The sequence below is a fragment of the Adelges cooleyi genome, unplaced genomic scaffold (assembly GCF_023614345.1).
Source record: "Adelges cooleyi isolate 19-005CV unplaced genomic scaffold, UGA_ACOO_1.1 ACOO_flye_CR_arks_rails_tigmint_CR_PRNA_23, whole genome shotgun sequence".
Classification (NCBI taxonomy): Eukaryota; Metazoa; Arthropoda; class Insecta; order Hemiptera; family Adelgidae; genus Adelges; species Adelges cooleyi.
The window spans coordinates 13,027,525-13,053,385 of record NW_026095893.1 but is presented as its reverse complement, the minus strand read 5'-3'; the positions used below and the strand labels follow the sequence as shown (position 1 = coordinate 13,053,385).

At 36.1% G+C, this 25,861-nt stretch overlaps 1 protein-coding gene across 1 annotated transcript; it reads left to right on the top strand.

Moving 5' to 3' along the window:
• Window positions 1-426: 426 nt before the first annotated feature.
• On the top strand, window positions 427-25,799 carry LOC126836154 (cadherin-related tumor suppressor). The gene is given in 15 exon segments (XM_050569320.1): window positions 427-5,824; window positions 11,000-11,314; window positions 12,407-12,640; window positions 12,732-12,933; window positions 13,568-13,761; window positions 13,843-14,767; window positions 14,852-15,032; window positions 15,109-15,941; window positions 15,944-18,681; window positions 18,775-20,327; window positions 20,438-20,999; window positions 21,067-21,337; window positions 21,470-22,123; window positions 22,197-22,453; window positions 24,670-25,799. Coding segments are annotated over 15 exon segments (14,901 nt in total). The 5' UTR covers window positions 427-688; the 3' UTR covers window positions 25,516-25,799.
• Window positions 25,800-25,861: the final 62 nt, after the last annotated feature.

The following is a 25,861-nucleotide window of genomic DNA, read 5'->3' as shown; positions in this document are numbered from 1 at the left end:
AATGGGCGCGCGCCGTCGCGGGCACAGCGAATCCCCGTCATAAGAAATCCGGTGGTGGGCGCGAGTGGTGAACGGGGTGCAGCCATCTTGAATACCTTCAACTAGAATCCGGCCGTATCCGAACGGCAGTAAAATACTTAAGCACCGCCGTCGACCGGCGTATACACAGTACACATACACACGCATACAGATACAAGGGCCGGCGGCGGGCTATCTTGACAGGTAAACGGGCTCTCCGCGTGTGTATGGAACGGTGCAGCGGATGAACTGGTGTGTGTGTGTATATACCCGTGTGTGTGGGGCGATGGCGGTGGGCGGCAGGCGAGGGGATAGCGTGGAACGCGCAGAAGGGGGCCGACCGAAAGAATGTTTCCACTTCGAATCCGACCGATCCGACCCAACCAGTCTTTAGTATACGCACACACATTCGTCGGGAACGTGTTTCGCCTCCGCGTGTCCGCAGCCGTGTTTTGTTTCGCCGTTTTACGTTTATAGTGCGTCCAATAATATAATATCCTCTAGTTTTTCAGTGAGTAAATGTCAAAGTGTGTATCTACATGTAATACACGAAGTTCGCGCGCACGCGTCCCTTCTGACTCGCAACATGGATTACGGTAGTGCAGTTACAGTGTAGTGAACGTGTTTTTAACATAATGCCCAGGTGATACTGTGGATCACCTCGCGCACAATGATATGGCGCGTTGTGATATGGTGCTCAGTGGTGTCGGCGTTGGTCGGCCGGTCGCGTTGTGCCGCCGGCGGTGACGCCGATAATGCTAGAGTGCAATTTGAAGTTCTGGAGGGTCAACCGAAGGGAACGTTCGTTGGACGAATACCCGTGAGACCGGGGTTTATGTATAGGTTTAACGAGCCATCCGACGAGTTCTCGTTGAACGGCACTACTGGTGAGATAACCACCGTTCAGAAACTGGACAGAGAATCTCTGCGGAACGATAGATACGACCTGATAGTATTGTCCAGTCAGCCCACCTACCCCATCGAGGTAAGAATTTTGGTCATCGATGTCAATGACAACGCTCCTCAATTCCCGGAACCCGTTATTTCGGTGTCGTTTCCGGAAAGTGCGGCTCCAGACAATAAGGTGCTTCTGGATACGGCCTCCGATAGGGACTCGGGTGTCAACGGCGTGTCATCCGACTACAGAATAGTGCTAGGCAACGTAGATGATAAATTTCGATTGGACGTAACGACAAACCCGGGAGGCGATCTCTCTTACTTGTACTTGCAAACAACCGGAAAATTAGACCGCGAGACCGTGCCTTTTTACCAACTCAATATATCGGTTCGCGACGGTGGCATACCTACTCGGTATGGATATCAAACGGTCAACGTGACTATATTGGACGTAAACGATAACCCGCCCGTTTTCGCACTAACCGACTATAGTGCTTGGCTAAACGAGAGTGCTCCGCCTGGTACGTTTGCCCTTCAGGTCACCGCCACGGACGCAGATTTAGGAGACAACGGCCGAGTCACATACTACTTACCGGAAACAACAGAGTCCGGGTTTCGCGTAGATCCGGAAACGGGTGCCATATACACAACTGAAGTACCCGATTGCCCGCAACAAAACTGTCCCCATATGCAATCAAAATCTACTTGTCCAAAGAGCTGTGTGTTTACCGTACACGCGAGGGACAATGGTTCGCCTAGACAAGACGGCCGAGCGTACGTGACGATCAGCTTGATCGACGCTAACGACCACGACCCGGCCATTAGGTTTCGTTATTTTCCACCCACGGCAGCGTATGCGACCGTCGACGAAAACGCCATTAACGGGTCCGTGGTCGCCGCCGTGTCTGTGCTGGATCCGGACGAGGGTTTAAACGGCGAGACATTTGTAGAAATCGTGTCAGGAAACGAAATGAACCATTTCCGCTTGGAATCGTCACAGAGTTTTTACATTGTTCGAGTGCATGGCGTGCTGGACAGGGAACAGATTAACAAATACAATCTGACCGTGTTGGCCAGTGACAAAGGGACCCCCGCCAGGACCACCACGGCATACCTATTGATATATGTCAACGACATTAACGATCATGAACCGGTATTCGAAAAGAGTGAATACTCGACCACGCTGAGTGAACTATCGCCTGTAGGTACGTACGTGGCCAGCATAACAGCCACGGACGAAGACACTGGTATTAACGCACAGATTTTTTATTCGATTGTTTCCGGAAATTCTTTCGGTTGGTTTGATATCGATCCAGACACCGGCTTGGTGACGCTTAAAGGAAGATTAGACCGAGAAAAAATGGGCACCGCCGAGTTAAAAATTTCTGCCAGGGACGGCGGTCCAAACCCAAAGTGGGCTTTTACGCAGTTAAAAGTCATAGTGTTGGACGAAAACGACGAACGACCTGAGTTTACGCAAGAAGTAATTGCCGTAAAAATATTAGAAAACGTTCCTGAAAACACTTTGGTAGCAATGTTATCGGCTACCGATCACGACCAAGGCACTAACGGCAGCGTTTCGTATAGCTTACACCCTGAGGTCCTATACAAGTACAAAGGCATGTTCGTGATAGATTCGTTGACCGGACAATTAATTGTAAAAGCGCAACTAGACCGAGAAAAAATGTCTGAATATAAAATCAAAGTTTTGGCCAAGGACCAAGGATTTCCACCAAAATCGTCTACGGCTACTGTATTACTCGACATTTTGGACATCAACGACAATGATCCGGTATTTTATCCACGACAATACTTGGCATACGTTAACGACCATCAGCCGGTAGGTGCTAAGTTATTGACTGTTTCGGCATATGATATCGATGACGGAGACAACGCAGTCATAGAATACAAGTTAGTGAGTGGTGGCGATTCTGGATTTTTTTATATAGACGTTCAAGACGGTTCGATTTATCTAAAGGGTGGCATTGACCTGTCAAAATCATTTTATCGCTTAAATGTTACAGCGACCGACAAGGATGGTCACCGAGCGGCAGAAAACGCTGTCGTTGAAATAATAAAAAACTTAGAAGAAACTCTTAAATTTGACTCGACTGAGGGCTATTCATTTCAGATTTATGAAGATCACGGCGAGCGAGAAGAACTCACTTACAGCCGACTAGTTGGTCGAGTTCGGGTTAAAGATGTCAAAAGCGATATAACTTATTTCATTTTGGACGGCGACAATGGCAATTTTAATGTGGACAACAACGGCGCTCTGACGACAAGAAGAAAAATTGATAGGGAAACGAAGTCATTCTATAGTATTTTCATAGCTGCTAGAGCGGGACGAAAGTATGGTACAACTTTTGTAAATGTTACTATATTAGATATCAATGATAACGAACCTAATTTCGTTACAATTATAGACGAGGTAGACTTATATGAAAACACGGCGGTCGGTCAAGAACTTTGTGTCGCTAGAGCTAAAGATAAGGATGTCGGCTTAAACAGTCAGGTGACTTATCGATTGGTATCTAATCCAAACGGTTTGTTTCGCATCGCCGAATCGTCCGGAATAGTTTACTTACACAAGCCGATCAACACAACACCCGGTACACTTTTAGCCGCTGAAATAATGGCCACCGACTCAGGCAATCCTCCACTTAGCGCAAAACACGTTGTGCTCTTTACCGTACAAGATGTTAACGATCACACGCCCGTGTTCGATCAAGTCTCATACGAATCTTCACTATCTGAGTCGACGGCCGTTAACAGTCGATTCTTTGGCTTAACTGCTGTTGACGGAGACTATGGATCGAATGCTAGATTGTCATATACTATCGAGGAAGGTGATTCGGAGGGCAAATTCGGAATATTTCCGGATGGTGTGCTGTATATTAAACACCGACTGGATAGGGAAAATCGAGATTATTACGCGTTGTCCGTTGTCGTACGAGACGGAGGCGTGCCATCTCGTAGTTCGTCTGTAATGGCCGTGGTACATATCACCGACGAAAATGACAACAAACCGGAGTTCTCTAACACTACATTTAATTTCCATATTAACGAAAACGAATTAGCCGGTACGTTTGTGGGCAAAATATCAGCTTCTGACCGGGACACGGGCAGAAATGCCGAATTGACGTACTCTTTGATCAATTGCAAGACAGACTTTTGGATCGACTCGAAAAACGGGTTTATCAGAACGCAGCGAGAATTCGACAGAGAACAGCTAATTCGAATAACCGGACAAAACGTTATCACGCTGGAGGTAATTGTTTCGGACAACGGCAAGCACCCTCTACATGACAAGACCAAGGTGAACGTATATGTGGACGACGTAAATGACAACCAACCGCGGTTTTTCAGGCAACCGTACAGGGTGCAGGTGTCCGAAGGATCTCCAGTGGGCACACACGTGTTACGAGTTTATACGACGGATGAGGACGATGGTAAAAACGGCATTGTTTATTATACAATAGAAAATCGAGGGGACGAACATTTTCGCATTGATAATAGCACCGGCATGATCACGATCAATTCGCATTTAGACAGAGAAGTGTGTGAGTCTTACTTGTTGCGTGTCACCGCACATGATAATGGCTCTCCCGTTCAACTCAACGCTTCGACTACGGTCACTGTAGAAGTGATAGACGATAACGATAACCCCCCCAAATTTGAATCGCCTTTTTCTAGCGTGAAAATATACGAAAATGCGACAATCAACTCAGAACTGATACGGTTTCACGCGACAGACCCCGACTTGGGCATAAACGGTGAAGTTCGGTATTCCATTGTTTCGGGAAACCGAAGAGACACGTTCCATGTCGACGCTAAAACTGGCGTACTTTATTTGCATAAACGATTAGATTACGAGGACATCAGTTCTTACGCGTTGAATATTTCAGCCTACGACAACGGAAACCCCAGGCTGTCTTCCGCATTGGCTTTTTACGTGACCGTTTTGGATTGCAACGACAACCCACCACAATTTCCAAGTACGGCTATAGTACGGCAAATCGTCGAAAACCTACCTATCGGCACGTCCATTGTCCACGTGGTCGCCGACGATCCGGATTCGGATATTAACGGACTGGTACACTACTCGATTTCCAATCAACAACCGGATAACGACAGACGGAGTTTCGCGATTAACGAAAAGACAGGAGTGATCAGTACGGTGTTGCCTATAGACCGAGAATACGCTGATACTTATAAGTTAACCGTGACGGCGGTAGATCAGGCCATACCCGAAGAAACTAGGTTGACTGCTGAAAAGACTGTTACCATAATAGTCGACGATGAGAACGACAACGCGCCCGTGTTCGTTTCAATGGACACTGGATTAATACGAGCCAAACATGGCGGGGCACATATCATGTACGCCCTTGCTAGAGATGCGGACTCCAGCACAAACGGACTAGTTACCTATGAAATGGTAGGAGGCGATTCTGAGCTTTTTTCCATTCATCGAACCACTGGTGCTATTAATCTGCGCCGAGACCTGATCAGGCCCGATCGCTCATACAGGCTGACAGTGCGAGCTACGGACGAGGCCGTACAGTCTGATCGTAAGTCGACGGATGCGTATATCACGTTGTTGAACTACGCAGACGGCGGTGAAACTTTTACAGACATCAGGGACTACGAAGGATCCGTGTACGAGAATGAGCCATTGGGAACCAGCGTGTTAAGGATGGACCCGTTGCCCGGACAAATTGAATACTACGTTGTAAACGTGACAGGGCCAAATGGACAGCAGGCGGATCGAATGTTCTCCGTAGACGTTAAAATGGGCGTGCTTTACACAGCCGCGGTACTAGATAGAGAGGGTGGCGCCGAACGGTACGTTGTGCACGTTTATGCTACTAAAGCTGGATCACTGACACCGAAAACCGGTCACATTCAGGTATTTTTTTATTTTTATTGCTACCTACTCTACTGCGCCATCTTCCTTCTTGCGGTATCTGAAACTTTATCATTATTGTTATTACTGTTCGCTTACTGTATTATTTATTCGATTCGCCAGGTTGTAATTAGTTAGTTTAGGTTAGGTTTTGATAGACCGCGGCGAGTTCAAAGTGGATCAGTAGTAGTGAACAATTTAACAATTCCCGCAGCGTGTAAGGGGACAGTCTCATAGGGGTCCGCTTCTGCCATAATTGTTTTACGGTTTCATTAGAACAAGAGTTTATTAAGTTATCAATAGTTCTACTGTTTTTTTTAATTTTGAATAATACTATTTATTTACAAGATGTTAATCGTTTATTAATATATTTTTTAAAAATAGAAAATATATCTCCAAATACCAAATGTTGGTATATGTTTCAAAGCTTTCCTCATTATTTTTGTAATTTTCTTTCTTTTAAGTTAATTTAGAAAAATAATTGGTAGGTTAGGTTAAGTAAATTGTTAACCAATTGCAAATAGTTGTTTTTTTGGAGGGGTGGAAGAGCCAATTTATTTCTTGTAGTTATATATTATTTTAATAACTCAACCAATAAACGCAGTATTTTTTTAATTTTGTTCAAAAAAGGAGGAGAATACATTAAAAATAAAACCAGAAAACGTAATCAATTTATTTTCAATAATTCTTCTAACATTTAAAATTTGTCTAGTAATAGTTCTTATATATTATCATTTTCTTTTAAAATGTATAACATTACACAAATATTTAAGTTTAATATTACCTTTTGTGGAATAAATGTTTTTTAAGTAGCGTATGAAGCAGGTGCACCAAGTCCTCTTGATCTCACCTTTTATTTAGCTCCTGTCTTAGTAAAGCTTATCGTTAGCACGTAACAACACTATCGTGTAGTCGGTACATTTTGAACTATTTTTTGTGTTACCTAATTGTATAAGTAGATTTATTGTATATTACTCGTGTTTAATGCAGATGCCAGAAGCTGACTTGTTAATATAACGATGAAACGTTTATTTATACAAATCGGTTGACAAGGGGTTTTATGGTTACATTATACGTGACCTTTTATTATCATAATTTAAGTGATAATAGTCACGTTTCAGTTATCCAATGTAAAAAAGTTTCCTTTTTGTCAATATTTTTCATGGTTTTTATACGGTTTTTGTAAACATACAAAGAATAAATGTATTTTTCGAATATAATTTTTCCTCTGTGATCCGCGTAGCGCCTAGATGACCGCACACAAATTTTAATCTTTGGGCACGCCCGCCTTCTCTTGTTCTTCCATCACACATCGATTTTCACGGCTTGTCGGCGCAAATCCTCCGGATGATCAAAAAAAAAAAAACTGACAGCCATTCGACGATATTATTATTATTTTTTTAACTGTTTGTTCTATTATGCGTTAATATTATTAACGAATATTCTTAAAACCGGCCTAAGACTTGCTTTGTACCTCGGTGGTCATGAAACATGGCTACTTTGATTATGCATATTTGAATTGTCGGCTATAATCTTTGGATAACTGTTACATTTTGTTCATATAAACCTGCGTAATTCTAATGTCAAGGTTCAATCTGACAGCAAGAGTATGAGCGTTGGACGTCGCATGACGACTATAGAATATAATAACACCACGGAACCTATCATTTAAGCGTAATATGATTTTGCACGATATACAGGAATTTATAATTTATACATTTTTTTACGCTGTTTGTTAATATTATAATTTTTTTTTTATATAACTACGCACAATTAAGTTAATAACAAAAAGAATGCTCATATAATCTAGTAGAATATTTTTAATTTTCGACTTGTTTTTTATTGGTAACAGTCTTAATATAACATATTAATAATAATAATAATAACTAGGATTTCGGTGTACTTGATAATGCAATATCACCTTGTATTTTTAATGTTTTGGAATTTGCTTTTTCTAAGACACAATAATTATATATTTTAACGTAAAAAAATAAAATGTTGAAAAATAAATTTGTTTTGTTTTTGTCTGTAATATTCATTGAAAATATTACCTACCTATTGTGGCTTTATATTACGGAGTCCATGAATACAAGTAGTATGTTGATACTCGGGTTTAGTAAAATATTAATAACATTTGGAGTTGCTAAAAAAAAATAATAACTGCTCTCATTTTCACTATAAGTTATTTGATTTATTCTATTACCTCACATATGAAATAAAGGAAACAATATAACATAAATAAGATTTCAATCTAAAAAGTTGAATAGGTATGGGTACAATATTAAAGGCACGCCCACATTCTCACGATATAGTGCATAATATTATGTTCGTCTACGATATTAACAAACAAGACTATTGCTATAACCGCAAATACGCCCCAAGACACTAGTTTAAAAAAAAATACAAGAAATATTGTAGAGGATCCCATATTAGGTACATTAAAATTCACGAATAAAAAATTTGTTTGTATTAAGGTGAAGTTGATTTTTTTTTATTCACAAAATTATGTAATAAAAGGTTACAGTGGATTTCCATATTCATTTTTTACTGAGTACGGTCTTAGGCGACTTTTAAATATAATACACGATTAAATTTTGGTTTAAAAAAAATTATTCAAGGCATTTTTTTTATTTGGTAGTGACATATTTTTTATATAAATATTTGCAATTTGGTAGTTTTTCTTTTTAGAAACAATTGTCGAGTATGTTATTTTAAAATATTATAAATCTACAGCTGTAGTAGTTAATATTTATATTTATTAGTATTTTCCAGTTCCCTATCGACTTTTAAAACTTAAATGGTAACGCATATATTTAATTTACTTAAAAAATTAAAAAAAATTTACTGAAAATGTAGACTGTTCAACAACCAGTTTCTTTACTTACATTTAAATTAAATAAAGTTTAACATTTAGGACGGAAGGTAGACTATGGTAAAATAATGCACATAGAAAAATGACCTAATACTACTACACTCTACTCTTCCTCCCGTCCTACATTTTTAACTTTAATAACATTAAACATAATTATTCAAAACTGGTAAACCAGTTAAAATGATCAGCTAATTTTCTAATGAATAACCTTTAGTATTAACGCTAACTATATATTTTATATAAATAGCCTAAAAAAAAGTTTTAATAGAATAATATTATTGTCAAATACGATTTTTTTAACTACATTTAGATTACCTGTATAAATTCAAATTTCAATGATATCAATAGCTCTATAGAATGTAACGATTTTATGTATAATATATTAGTACATTCTATTTTGCATTGTATACTGCATCTTTTTTTTAATTTATCCTTACTAGAAAAATATGGTATTTTTAAGTGGCTTATTGTTGAACAATTGTTTTAGTCAATGTTATCATAGACTAAATCACTACAATAATTTTATATGCTTAGTCATACTTTAAGTCATTTTAATATATTAAAAATTATAGTTTATTTAACACATGTATGATGGTCGTTGCCTTAAATTTATAAAATAAGATATTTAAACACATTTTTGCACTTTGTCATTCTAACACATAGTCACCTTTGACATGAGTCGGGGAGTTTATGTTCCTAAAATATTTGCTAAAATACATTAATTATAAGCTATGATGTACGTTTGAGTAGTAGGATATTTTATAGCTATACAAGTTACAACCATGTAAGTGTTGGCTTACCTATTGGTAACCAGGCTAACCATAGTTAGCTTTATGTTTTCATTTTAAGCTGTATCGTGTATAATTACATTTTTAGTATTAGGGTGGATACGATTAGGGCCGATTCTCTGTCTATAACAATTTGTTGCTGTTGTTAACCATGAAAATATTTTTCGGATGCCTGTTGACTGTTGTTTCACCCAGTGGGTACTGCTACGTGTAACTGTACTCACAAGTTACACTAGCTAGAAATTTACTGCGGTCAAAATGTAATATTTCCCTTTCTTTTTGGTTTCTTCCGTAACAAAAAAAAAATTCGACTACTATAGATTTTCGAGAGCATTGTATATGTTATAGCCCCATTTTAGAACTGCATTAATCTTATTTTCTAAGTTCAATTTTCGTTTTAAGACCTTGAGCTCTAAAATGTCACCTAAAAGAGGCAAATAAAGAAAAAGTACGGTCTATCCCTTTGAAGGGAAAAGGTTTTTGATATTTGTTTGCTTTGTTAACGTTTATCGGTAGTACTATGTCTAAAGAATATTCTAAATTTTGAACTAACTCAAATATTTTTAAAAAAGTTATAGAGTGCCGTGTAAAATGTACATTTTTTGGGTATTTTTCTCTAGTTTGAAGGGGTAAACTTTTTAAATGTTTGGCTTAATGAAGTATTTTTCAATTACGATTTCTGATTTATAGAGTTGCTACATGACGAAATCGGTTCAGCTATTTACAAGATATTATGTGTCCAGGCACAAAAAAAAAACCACCATTGTAAAAACAATACCTTCTAAGCTACGCAGTAAAGCTAAAATTTGAACTCTGTAAATAATATTTTTTTGAACTGTTTGAAAGAACATATAATTTTATAGCCGCGTTTGGTAACAATACAAAAACATGTGTTACTTTATTCATTGAATATTCGAGTTTGCTTTACACCGATTTCCTACGAGGGTTACGCCTAAATAAATTAAAATGTTTTATATGATTGTTTAACTTTACCATTTTTCTACATACTAATTAAATCATTGTTATATTAAGCATAAACAGTTAAAAATGTAGTATTGAAACAAAAACTACGTAGCTTTTTAAAATAACTGAATATTTAAATTTAAATATTATATGTTTTCAATTATATATTTTTTAATAGTAAAATTATATTTGCGTATAAATGACTACAAGTTTGAGTATAAATATAATAGTGTGTGTATAAAAATAAATATGAGATCTTCAAAATGTTTCTACTAATGTATAGTACATCAATACAAATTAGAAAAAAAATGTTTATATAGTAGTTAGTTGATTCAGCTATTAAGTTCTTAAAAAAAACTGCATTGAATAAAACGGTTTAGTGTTTGAAAACATGATCCGGAATGACTTGTTAAGTTATTTTTTAAGATACAATCGATTCGAATATTCCTATGCAAGATTTTTTGTTCTCATAAAACTATAGCGCGAACCAAAGGCATTAACAAATTAATTTGTAATCTATGCATCTATTATAACGTATATTGTTCGTGTTTTTAGATAAAAGTGACGGTCTTAGACAAGAATGACAACCGACCGGTATGGCCTAGTAGTTTGTTGGAGTTCAAGATATCCGAAGAAATACCTACTGGGTCGCTGGTAGCCACGCTGAAAGCCACTGATCCTGATCTAGACTCGTCTCTAACGTACTCGGTAATTGGCGACGATGACAATAGCTCGCCGTTTGTCTTAGACGCATACACTGGCAACGTCCGCATACGCAAGTCCATAGATAGAGAGACCAGCCTCAGACACGTGCTTCCAGTACGGGTATTTGATGGGGTTCATAACACCGACACGTCCGTCGTATTCACTGTAAGTACTGCGTTGCATCAACCAAGGTGGGTAATATTAATATATTACATCTTACACTACTGCGGTTTTCATCTCAGATCCGATCTCTCACCTATTATAAATACACCAATAAGGATTATGAGAATTTGGACGATAAACAATCATTGTTTTTATTTTAAAACGTTTTAAACCTTTAAAACATCTCGTTAGAGCTACAGTGGTGCACTAGGATTTTTTTTTTTTGAGGGGGGTTTATACATATTATAGGAGTATAGACTATACTTAGAGGAAATCTGTAACGTCCTTATTTAATGTAATGTTTATTTAGATAACTAAATTGTACGCACAAAAATTAAAAACTGTACAATAACATGACGTTGTACTATACATTTTGAACATTTAAATTTAATAAACCTTTCGGGGGGGGGGGGGATTGAGCCCACCCATTTTACCACTGTGAAGATCTACTTAAAAAAATCAAGTGCGTTACTTAACATGTTCTCACTAACACTAAATTATCTCGATAATTTAGCCATGTTGATAACATTATTTTTTCGTTATACGTTAGGAATATTTATAACTAGATTAAGCAATTTATAAGAATTATATCTTAATCTAATATGTTTCGGGTTTTTTTATAGTATTGACAAGAAAACCAATATGATCATAAAATTTAAATACTAATATAGTAAAAAGTATGAAAAAATTAATTTTTCTTTCGTGTTTTTTTTGTACAATAAAAAATGGAACTTCTAAATTAGATTTTATTGTGCTGTTGTTATTGTAACAATGTATAATGCGAATAAAACAGTTGACCGAGTTGAAAAGGTTTAATATGAATTTCACATCTATACTTTGTATTGAACTCTATATAAATAGAATACATATAATATTGATGTTTTAAATTTTAAAAGATAATTGATATTCGTGTCCGAAATTTTATCACTGTGGTGTTGTAAGAACTTATTTAGTTTCGGTTGCACATATACTGGAATATTCCGTGGGTTAAGTTAGGTTGATGGTGTCCTCGATTTAATAACAAAAATAGTATTGATCTCACATGTATTCTCATATTGTCATACATATTATTATAAATTATAAATATTATTGCAGATTCTCGATACCAACGACAACGCTCCTGCTTTCACAAAGAGTGTCTACTCGGTTGATGTAAGTGAAGCCGCATCCCGGGGTACAAAGATAGGTGACGTCTTAGCTATAGACGAAGACGAGGGAGTGAACGGCATGGTCACCTACTCGATAATAAGTGACTGGGCCAACGATGTATTCAATATTGACCCGCACACGGGAGCTTTCACTTTGACCGGAAAATTAGATTATGAGGATGTGAGTTTTAGCGCTGCGACCACTATTATCGCAGTGGCTTCCCCAAACAAACATCACATCAGTGTTTACTAATGTTTGTGTTGTAATTTAGGTGCAACATTATATTATGGTTGTCCAAGCTCAAGACGGAGGAAAACCCATACTATCGTCAACAGTAACAGTGTACATAAACGTTATCGATGAAAACGACAACAGTCCTATGTTTGAGACAAACAGTTATAGTGTTGTCGTTTACGAAAATGTCACTGTCAACACGGTTGTAGCAACCGTAGTGGCAACAGATCGTGACTCGAGTAAGTATATTTGATTATATAAATAAAATAAAAAACACCCAAACAAAGATAGATATCCGATTATGTCAGTGATATTTATATTTTTTATTTTAATACCCCAAAGAGTAAACTTTTTTTATGTGGTGGTACCGGATTCCCCGGTGAACTTTGTAACTTTGTCTTTCGGTTTTGCACTGTGTAATACAAGTTGACACATGATCAGGTATAATGTTTAAACGATTGCAGTTTTAACTTAGTCTTTATCGAGATAAAGACTGAAATGTTTAAAAATAATTTTAAGAATATGTATTCCACATAATCAGTACAAAGTAAAATATTTATTTAAAGCAAGTTTTAGATTGTGTACTTAGTCATTGCTACATGAAACATTACGTTGTTCAAACAAGAATTTGCCTACTTAAAAATTGTAATATTTATAATATTTTAAAAACATTAATTAAAATTTAATTGATTTTTTATTTGAATAATACTATTAGCTGTATAATCAATAATGAGTAGAGTTTCTAAATTGCGTTGGTTAAGTGAAATATATATTTATAATCAATCGCTTGTTTGGTTTATTGTCAGTACAATGTATTCAAGCTTCTAATCAAAATATTTTCGGCGGTCTAACTTATATAAAATAATATTACAGGAGTAAATGGCAAAATAAAGTATTCAATTCAATCACTGGATCAAGAAGACAATGATTTTACTATCGATCCGAACAATGGCACTATTTGGCCGCGTCGAAGTTTGAACCGTGAGATCGTGGCATCGTACAATCTCATGGTTGTGGCCAAGGACGGAGGACGCCCGGCGGCTTCCGAACTATCATCCACAGCTCAGGTAATTAGTAACTGAAAAGTTTCTATAGGTGAAAAATAAATCTTACTAGAAATATACTAATGAGATTTTTTTTTCGTTTAGTTGACAATTACAATCAAGGACGTTAACGATTGTTCACCTCAGTGGATGACTCCAAACACAACGGCAGTTATGGAAAATATTGAAATCGGCACTATAGTTACTGTATTGAAGGCTATAGATAACGATGAAGACAAAAACGGCTTTGTTGAGTATTGGATTAATGCGGGTGACGATAAAACATTTACAATAGGATCTGTTGATGGGATTTTGAGAGTAGCAAGTGCTTTGGACCGAGAAACCAAATCTTCTTATAATTTAGAAATAGGAGCTCGAGATCGAGGTGATCCTCCACTTAGTTCCCTGTTAAAACTAACCGTCAATGTTTTGGACGAAAATGACAATAGTCCCATATTCGAACCAAGGCACTATACCGCAACTGTACCAGAAAACGTGACCATTGGGTATACTGTAACACAGTTGTTTGCTACCGATAAGGATATTGGACCGAATTCTAGAATACGGTATACTATTATAAGTGGAGACGAAAACTTAGATTTCAGCATCGTAGATGATACTGGATTAATACGAGTCTCAAAGTATCTCAACTACGAACGAAAATCTCGCTACGTGTTAAATATAAAAGCAGAAGATAGTCCAACTGGCGTAGATAGCTTTATTAATTCCGATGAAATTACAGTTACAATTATTATTCAAGATATAAATGACAATTATCCTATTTTCCCAGACTCTCCTTACGTCATTAATGTACTTGAAGAGTATGTAGATACTAACGCGAAAGAATCTTCCATAGCTGTAGTAAAAGCAACTGATGCAGATTCTGGTTACAATGGCAGGATAAGATATTTCTTGAAAGACACAGAATACTTCTCCATAGATAGTGTAACTGGAAATATACGTTTATTAAGAAGTCTTGACAGAGAAAGTCAACATGAGCATTTAATTACGGTTGTAGCCATGGATTCAGGTATGTATATTTGACATTTAAAGTAGGAATGAATTAGCATATTTGTTTGCATGCATTTGGGTCTAAATAATAATTGCGTTTTAGGTATGCCCCCACTAAGCGGTACTGGATTTGTTCGAGTAATAGTTCAAGACATCAATGACCACAGTCCACAATTTCAACAGCAAAGCTATGTAGCTTATATTGATGAAAATAGTCCAACCGGTTATTCAATAATTCAATTGACCGCAACAGATCTAGACATTGGCTTAAATGCTAAAATCAAGTAATTTTTGCTAAAATTTAACTTGCTTGTTAAATAACATTTATTTAATTAAATAATTTATAACATTATTCCATAGGTATAGTCTTTTGGGAGACAAATACAACAAATTTCAAATAGACGAAGATACAGGAATACTCCGAACGTTATCTAATATAGACAGGGAAGAGAAATACGTTTACTACTTAACTGTGGTAGCACAAGATTCAAGTTTAACAGAACCAAAAGCTTCAGCTGTAAATTTAACTGTATATGCAAAAGATATTAACGACAACTATCCTACATTTTTAACTGTACAAAGTACTGTTTATATATCCGATAAAACTCAAGCAGGGCAGTTTATATTTGGCGTAACTGCGACAGACTTAGATTCTGGAGATTACGGGAAAATCGCCTACCGTTTAATAGGTGGTGATAAAGATATGTTTAAAATAGATAAAAACACGGGCGTTATCGAATCAATTCATAAACTCAACAATCAAATGGAGTATAAAATCAAAATCGAGGCTAGTGACAGTGGAGAAGATCCAAAAACAGCGGAATTTGAACTAACCATAATACTTTGGCCAGCCCGCGATTTCCCTGTTGTACGTCTCGTTGGATCTCAACAAATATCATTAGTAGAAAATTCAAGTACTGGAAGTGGAGTGTCACGGTTTACTGCAACCTCTCCAAAAACCGGACCTGATGGTGTTCTTCGTTTCTCTATAGCAGGAGGTAATGTTGATGATACTTTTGAAGTAGATCCTGAAAGTGGAGAAGTGATCATAGGAAATAAAGGGGTCGATCATGAAAAATCTAGTCATTATAAACTTTGGGTTGAAGCATCCGATTCAGACGAGCCGAAACTTAGAAGCGCAGTTTTGTTAACTATTAACGTTACTGATGAAAATGACAACCCACCTGTTTTTGAATACCTTTTTATACAGTTTCAATTCAAGAAGAAACATTTCCCCCAACTCCGGTTATCACAGTTGTTGCGACGGATAAAGATACAGGAAAAAATAGCATGTTAACGTATAGATTAGTAGACGACATAAATGGAATATTTAGCATAGACAGCATGTCTGGAGAAATAGTTACAAATACAAAATTAGACAGGGAAACAGATGATCATTATATTTTAACAATAGAAGCAGTTGATCAAGGACATCCATCGCTCACAGGGTCTGCAATGGTACATATAACTGTATTAGACATTAACGATAATCCACCTAGGTTCACTCGTTTGTTTAGTGTTAACGTCACAGAGAATACGGAAGTTGGTACATATGTTATTGGAATTACTAGTTCAGATTTAGATATAGGTGTTAACGCTAAAGCTACATACAGATTTACTGAAAATCCAGGAAATATGTTCAAAATTGACTCTGATACTGGGAATGTCTACGTACAATCTGCTTTAGACCGTGAAGTTCAAGACGAATATTTATTAAACGTAATTGCTGCTGATGGATCATGGCAAGCTGAAACCCCATTGACAATTACAGTTCAAGATGTAAACGATAATGCACCGGAGTTCGAAAGTTCATATTATAAATTTAACTTCCCGGAATCACAAAATATTGGAGTAACTGTTGGGCGTGTAATTGCAACTGATAGAGATAAACAAGGATCAAATTCTGTCGTTTCATATAACTTAAAGCAACCCTCTGATGTCTTTGTCATAGATCCTATTTATGGAGATATATTTACTAAACGTACTATGAGATATATACATTCGGTTAAAGATGTATCACCGGAAAATGAATTTTCATTAGTAGTCGTAGCTACAGACAATGGAAAACCTCCTATGTCATCAGAATGTTTAGTCACTATCAACGTAATTGATTCTAACAACAATGCTCCTAAATTTGAAAAGAGCTTATACTTTTCACCTGTTCCTACTACATTAGATATTTGGTCACCATTAATTACTGTTACAGCAATAGATAATGATTCAGGAGTTAATTCAGAAATAGAATATTTTGTTTATGGTGGAAATTCTACGGATATAGTTAAAGTAGACAGACATTCCGGTTTAATATCATTGAAAAAAAAACTAACTGATACTGATTTAGATAAAAAGTATGATTTAGTGATCAGAGCAACAGATCATGGTGTACCTCCAAAACAAGACACAACTATGGTCAGCATTATAGTAACTGGAGAAAATAGCTATTATCCAGAATTTTCTTCCTTCAGTTATCAAGTATTTGTACCAGAAAATGAACCAGTCGGAACTATAATTTTAACAGTAAAAGCGACAGATCAAGACGAGGGACCAAATGGAATAGTTCGATATACATCTGAAAATTTATCCGATAAATTTGTTATAAATCCAGAAACTGGTGCAATAACTATTGCACAAGTTCTAGATTATGAACTCGCAAAAGAATATAAAATAAACATCACTGCCATTGATTCAGGATTCGAACCTAAGATGTCTAAAGCTATTTTATCTATTGTACTCACCGATATCAACGATAACCCACCAACATTCAATCAAACACAGTTTGATGTATTTATTTTAGAAAACTCACCATTGGGAACTTTTGTTTCTCAAATTCTGGCCAAAGATTTAGATTCGCCGAAGAATGCAATAATTAATTATTCAATAACTGGAGGAACAGGTGAACATTTGTTTTATTGCAATAATACATCAGGTGCAATTTTCTCGAAAAGCATATTTGATTTTGAACAAGAAAAATCATATACACTCGAAATTTTGGCAATTAATCCAGATTCGTCACTATCTGGAACATCAAAAATCATTGTTCATATCGAAGGAGTTAACGAGTTTTATCCAACGTTTAGCCAATCAGTTTTTTATTATGATGTACCTGAATCCGCTGAAATCGGATCTAGTGTTGGTGTCGTTAAAGCTACAGATCTAGATGCTGGATATGATGGAAATGTGTACTATTTATTTGTAGGCTCGAGTAACGACAAAGGGTTTACTATTGATCGCAACACTGGTTTATTAAAAGTATCCCGACATCTCGATAGAGAAACTCAAAATCGTATAATTCTTACAGTTTTGGCCAAAAACGAAGGAAGTATTAAAGGAAACGACACTGACGAAGCCCAAGTAATAATATCAATTCAAGACGGAAACGATCCTCCCGAATTTGATCAAGAAAACTACGAGTGCTTAGTTTCTGAAGGTACAAGACCTGGTGCAAAAATAATAACTGTCCATGCCGTTGACAAAGACGCATGGCCGCAAAACAATCAATTTGTTTATTCTATTCTAAATAATGTTACTAAACTATTTCGGATCGATCCACAAAATGGAACTATTGAAACTGTTGGTCACTTTGATAGAGAAACTGTGAATTATTATGAAATATTAGTCGGTGCAGTAGATACTGGGTCTCCCCCTCAAACAGGAAGTGCTGTTATAAAAGTTATGATAACTGACGTAAATGACAACGGACCTGTATTAGCTCCAGAAAATAGTGTGGGATATGTTTCCGAAAACGAACCAATTAACACAAGTATCATGATACTGTCAGCAACAGATGCAGATCAACCGCCCAATGGAGCACCATTCACTTATAGAATTGTCGGTGGACCACATAGAGAATTTGTGACCCTAGATGAATCAAAAGGACTCCTGAAAACCGCTCGACCAATTGACCGAGAACAAACACCAAACCTTAATATTGTGGTAAGCGCTAATTTTATTACATTTTAGCTATAACTTTGAAAATACACAGTAATTGTTTATTTTATGTATTTAACGAAAATTATTATTTTTCAGATATCAATCACGGATAATGGCTCTCCGCAAATTACAACTGAAAATTTACTGAACATTATAATTTTAGATCAGAATGATAGTCCATCGAGTTCGCGTTCTGTTAACATAGTTGTTTATTCGCTCAAAAATGAATATCCTGTTGGAAAAATAGCAGATGTTCAACCAACTGATCCGGATTCAACGGGAGACTATAAATGTTTCTTTGAAATGCCAACTGATGACTTTTCTATTCCTAAAGCATGTGATTTACATATAAATAGAATAACAAAACCTGTATCTGTTTTGCGAGTTTTTGGAAACGATGGGAAGCACGACTCTGTTATTAACGTAATTAAAATTGATTATCGAACAATCGACAAGAACGTCATAGAGGATACCATTTTCTCAAGAATAAATAACATAACAGCAACTGATTTTATTTCCAATTATTATTTGAAATTTATGGATGTATTGAATTCCACATTTGAAGAAAATAATCCATTATTATACAGTATTAGTGAAGTAAACTATGGCGTAGAACTAGCAATATTTGTGAAAGGTTTAGGCAAAGATCAAGTCAGTGATATAATGAGACGAAAATCACACCACTTTACACAAGCTTTGAAATTATCAATTGTCGTAGATTATACTCCATGCCACCAAAACTCATGTGAAAATAATGGAAACTGCTCTACTTCTTTATCGATTTCTAAAGAACCTCATGTAATAAATAGTCAAGACTTTATTTTTACTTCGCCTACAATTCTACAAGGATTTGCATGTGACTGTGCAGACGGGTATGCTGGACGTAGGTGTGATAAACGGCAAGATCCTTGTGCTCCGAATCCTTGCCAGTACGGTGGTACTTGCAGGCGGCAAGGAACTAGTTACCAATGCTTCTGTCCTTCAAACAGAGAAGGTCCTGAATGTGAAATGGAACGTTATGATAAATGTGACATGAACCCTTGTATGAATGGTGGAAGTTGTAAACAGATACAGGATAACGTTGGATATTTCTGTTTATGTAGACCAGGGTACCGTGGAAATGTATGCGAATTTTCTGCAGATTCGTGCCGTCCAAATCCATGTTTAAACGGAGGCTCTTGTGTTTCTCTCAAGCCCGGTTACAAATGCAATTGTCCTAATGGTTTACACGGAAGACACTGTGAAAAATCTTCGTTTGGTTTCAATGATTATTCATTTATGTCGTTCTCTCCTCTAGACAGTATAACAAATGATATAACGCTTGTGTTTTCTACTACAAAATCAGATTCTTTATTGCTGTACAATTATGGAACTCAAGTCGGCGGGCGTTCAGATTTTATTGCTATTGAGTTAATCGAAGGGAAATGTGTATTTTCATATGGTGGCGCTAGAAGTTCAATTACATCAATTATCGTTGGCAAAAGTGATGGCTCCACATTGGCAGATGGCTCGTGGTATAAAATAACCGCAGTAAGAAACGGTAAAGTTCTGTCTTTGAGTGTTGCGTCGTGTGCTGACAATGGAGACAACTGTGAGGAATGCAGACCATCTGATAAATCTTGCTACAGTGATAATACAGGAACTGTAGGGTATGCAATTTTATAAATAAATATATTTTTTTATTAGATGATTATAATTGTTTTTAAATTTTATTCATCGTTTTAACTTTTGGTAACCAATATTGTTATTTTGATTACAGGACTCTAAATTTCAATGGAAATCATTTACTTATTGGTGGAGTAATGTCTGTCGATCCTTTATTAGAAAGACCGGGACAAGTACATTCGGACGACTTTGTGGGATGTTTACATAGTGTATCAATTAATGGATATGCCCTAAACTTGAGTAGTCCAATATCTTCAAAATATGTTGACCCATTCTGTAATCGTCAAGGACAATGTTCCTCTCAATCGTCATTGTTATGTGGTGAAGGATCTACGTGTCTAGAACGATGGACTTCCATTATGTGCAAGTGCCAAGAAAACGATATACTATCACCAAATTGTAATCAAGCTTTCAGACCAGTGTCACTAGCTGATGGTGCATTCCTAGAATATAAGATTACAGAGAAACATAGACGTATGCATTTATTAGAGTCTATATACAATGGTACAACTGTTTGGCGCCAACAACAATTTAGGACAAAAAGAAATACTTTTGTTGTAACGCCTGTTAAGGAACTAGGTCTAATGTTTAGAACAATGAAATCAAATTCTACTATACTTTTGGCGGCGTCAAATACTGATTTCACCCTAGTAAAGGTATTTTATTACTTTTTTAACTACCAACATTTTTCACTTCCTTCACTATTTTAAAAATGTTTTTCAGTTGACACATGGCAAGTTATTTTATACTTCATACCTGAGTACATCAACATCGACAGTGAATATGACCGTAGAAAATCATTTAGATGATGGAAACTGGCATAATCTAACAATGACAATTGGAGCTAAAAGTTTGAAAATATTTTTGGATGGAAATAAAGTCGGCGAAGAGTTGGATTCAGCTAGTGTTCACGACTTTATGGATCCATACCTGACCAAATTATACCTAGGGGGTATCGATCACGAATATTTTTCAGGAAGAATTGAAGCTTATAGTAAGTTTTATTATAAGATGTAACATTATTTTTTTTTTTTTAATTTAATAAAGATTGATTTAAATAATATACATTCATTTGAATATGTAGGTAATCGCAAAATAATAATAGTATTTACTTTGTTTTTTTTAGGCTTCACAGGATGCTTTTCTAATTTCACAATTAATAAAGAACTTCAACCTTTCAACGGCAGTGGAAGCATATTACCTGATGTTTATCATTCCGGACAAATGTCTTTTGATTGTGATTTGGCTGGTCTAACCGCGGTCGGTGTAGTAGTCACAGATCCATTAAGTCTTGGAATCACTCTAGTTATAGTATTTTTTGTCATACTATTGATGGCTATAACAGTCAGTTATGTAGTCTTTAAAATTCGAAAACACACAAAGGGCGACAAGGATTCTGATAGCGGCAAAGATAATTTTCAACGAGGCCTTCATTCCGAATCACCTGCCTTAAACGCTATTCCAGTGTCTTCCTTCATAACTGAAACTGGAGACGTTATAAGACATCACATGATGCCACCGGAATTACTTTCTAAGCGTTACAAAGATCAGGATCTAGGAATGAGTGATACTCATAATAGACCACATAGACCAGATATCATTGAAAGAGAAGTTGTTGGAAAATCTCCACCTCCTCAAAGAGATGATCTCAATCAACATATGAAAAATATGCTCCATCATGACAGTGCAACCGCGGATCATGATCTTCCTGAACATTATGATCTAGAAAACGCCAGCTCTATCGCTCCGTCTGATATAGATATCGTTTATCATTACAAAAGTAAGTTTCTTTTTAAGAACAATATCACCTGATGTAATTTTGGCCTGATGTTTAATTTTTATAATTAATATAGGTTACCGAGATGGCAGTAATTTAAGGAAGATGAAAACTCATTTGGGTGTTGGGTTGCCGACAAGCATGTACCATAAGCAGATGCGACACTCCGGTGGTTTCCAATCGCCACATTCTAGAGACAGTCGATCAGCTGTACCACCTCCTCCACCGCCATTGGAATCCTCTAACCATATGCAACACCAAAGCACTCCATTAGCGAGACTTAGTCCTAGCAGTGAATTAAGTCAACAGTTACCTAGGATCTTAACGTTAAGGGTACGTACATTAACAATACATAAATACATAATATTGGAAATTCTTACTACTGGAAAATACTTTTTTAAGTGACATGATGGAGTATGAGTTATTTTATGTACGTGTACTCAGTACATTTTTTTAAAAATAATTCGTTTTATAAATTTAAGATATCAATTGCTAATAAATACGCGATATTTAAAGCTGGTTATTTTTTATTTAATAGCTTTTGACAGAAATGAACATATCGAGCAAATTTACATATTGATTGGTTGAATACTTTCTTAGTTACAAGCAAAACAGTACAACATTTCTGAGGTTTCGAGATACTTGGTTTAGTTTATTAATATTATTATGATGACCGCGTGGTGCGAGGCGTTGTGTATGACGGCGATGAGTCGGATCAGGGGAGTCCCCACCATTGTTATGTCTACAGCTACACTGTCATGCGATTGTTGTGTGTTGTGCTGTATCTTGTGGTGTGTTGTTTTTGTGTTTAATTTGCTAATGATAATACTGACGGTTAATACTATATTTTTATATAATATAAAAAAAGTGGATAGTAGGGACTGAGGAAGGACGGCCACAGGTCATCAGAAATAATTATAACTGAATGTGATAAAATCACTATTAAATAAACGCTTCAATGAAAAAACAAAAAAATACATAGTTGGTCCAACTAAATTTTTAGTTAAAGCGACTATACATTTAGTTAAGCCAACTATTTATTTAGTCATTCATACTAGAAATTTATTAGAAACTTCCTATCTATTTTTTCCCGTGTGTAGCCAGTAGAAATACAAAAAGCGATACAAATATTGTAATAGCTACATTGTGTTTAAAATAATATTTTAAGTATTAGAGAGGAACGATTAGGGACTAGGGTTGATTGTCTGTTTATAACAATTTAACCATAGATCGTAATTACACATAAGAACCTATAAATGTACAACGGTAAAAAAACAGTTTTTCTCTTTTTTTGGGGGGTTTTTCTTTTTAAAAAAAAACAGTTTAACTACAGATTTTTAAGAAAATCGTAGATTTTATAGCCCCACTCCAGATTTACCTTTAATCTTTTTAGAACTTAAGTCCTAAATTTCGCTAAAAAAAAAAAGAAATAAAGAAAATTTTTAATTTTTAGAAGCTTTATTTATTTTGAGTTAATAGAATATGTACATTTTTGGGGTGTTTTCTCAAATTTGAAAGAAAAGTGGTAAACTTTTTCGATTTTTGGCCCATAAAAGTACCTTTTAGATACGTTTTCTGATTTATAAAGTTCCTGCATTAGGAAATCGGTTGTCAGCGGTTTAGAAAGTCTAGATACAAAATAATTAAAAAATAGTTAAAAGACATAATTAAAAAAACAATACCTTCTCAGCTGCGCATCGAAGCTAATAACTAATAAGCTACAACAAATGTAGTAGTGTATGGAAATATATTGTTGATATTAATATAACTTTTTTTTAAAAACAATAAATACCTATGTTCATAATTATGAGCGTTAATTAATCATCAAAAGTCTTAATATTTCATTTATTGAAAATTATAGTATTCACTATTCAATATGGATATAGATAAAACTTCATTAATCATTAGTAATTAATAAATATTTGGTCAGAGATAGAAGAGAGAATAATCGTAATAATAATAACAACAAAATATGGCAATAATTGTAGTGTATCAATTGGAAAAAAAATATAATATTGCATTAGGTATTCTGATTAAATATAGTTTAAAAAAACTAAAAAACACGCTTAAATAGTAAAATAAACTAAAAAGTAGAAAATAATTTTCAATATAGAAATCAATTAATAAAAAATAAATAGTATTATTGTGAAAAAAGTGTGGGGCGCTTTTCAAGAACTGATATATGTAGCACCCCACGCTTTTTTCACAATAATACTATTTATTTTTTATTAATTGATTTCTATATTGAAAATTATTTTCTACTTTTTAGTTTATTTTACTATTTAAGCGTGTTTTTTAGTTTTTTTAAACTATATTTATTTTCCACTTTTTAGTTCGATGTGCTTTAAAATCGTGTTTTTTAATTCTAGTACATACGTGTCTCTATTACTTGAAAACTTCAGGTAAACAACAATGAATACACGCATGTACGTTCGGTTGCCTATCTCTTTTAGTTACATAGTTACATACAAACATACATACAAGTGAAGCTAATATAAGCGTGTTAAAAAGCGTAATGACATTAATAATTTCTTGTTGTTTATTTACAGGACATTAGCGGTAAGCCTTTGCAGACGGCGCTGCTGGCTACATCGTCGTCCGGAGTGGTGAGCAAAGACTGTCCTATGCATAGTAACAGCGAGCGGAGCCTTAACAGTCCGGTGATGAGCGGGCACAGTCTGAGTGGAAGCGGTCTGTCTGGTGGCGGCGTGCCTAGTCGTTCACAGGTGTTGTCGTCACACGGCGACCGCCGTCCTTCCAGTCTTGTGAGCACGGTGGACGCGGTGTCCAACTCTAGCGGACGGCCGCCCAACATGGTCGTACCGCAGGGCGGCCGAGAAGACGATGACGATGACGACACGGACAGTACGACGTCGTCAGACGAAAGCGGCAATGACTCTTTCACGTGCTCAGAAATCGAATACGACAACAACAGCGTGTCCGGCGAAAAGCTCAGCGACGTGATATTCAACAAAATCAAAAGTCCAAATTCGGACAAAGACTCTCGGGGTCGGCCAGGTTCTATAATAGATCAACAGCAGCAACAGCAACATCAACAGCACCACGCGTTGCAGCAACAACAACAACAACAACAGCAACAACAGCAGCAGGCCGTGGTCGGATACGACACGTTTGACTCTTCGTTTCGCGGCTCGTTGAGCACGTTGGTAGCGTCTGATGATGACGGGCCAATGTACAGAAATCAAAATAACCCATCAGAGTCGTCCAGCATACCGGTGGGTTTGGGTTGGGACTATTTGCTCAACTGGTCGCCGAACATGAGGCCCATGCAGCCACCGTACGACGACAACGACCGGTCGGACACGGGTGGCCGGCAGATGAGGAGCGGCGCCGGTTCGCGGTCGTCCACCAAATCGCCAGAAGAGTATGTGTGACGTTGACGCGACCGCCGAAACTACGGATATTTTCCATTGGTGCTAGTCTTTAATTATTATTATGTTTTATTGTCTTAGCCTCTACCGAGGATTTTGTGTAATGAGAAGTGTTAATTTAAAAATTTGTGAATAGATTTTATTTAATAGAATTGCGAGATATTGTCAAAAACGTGTAAATAAAATCAAACTTTTTTTTTTTTTGTAATTAAAATGTATACACTGTACAAGTCGACTTAAAGATATTATATTTTGTATTATATTTGTGCCATATAGTTGTAAGTATGTGAACCAATGAATAAAATTGACTGATTTTTTAAAAATTCCTTTATTTGTATTTTTAGTAGTT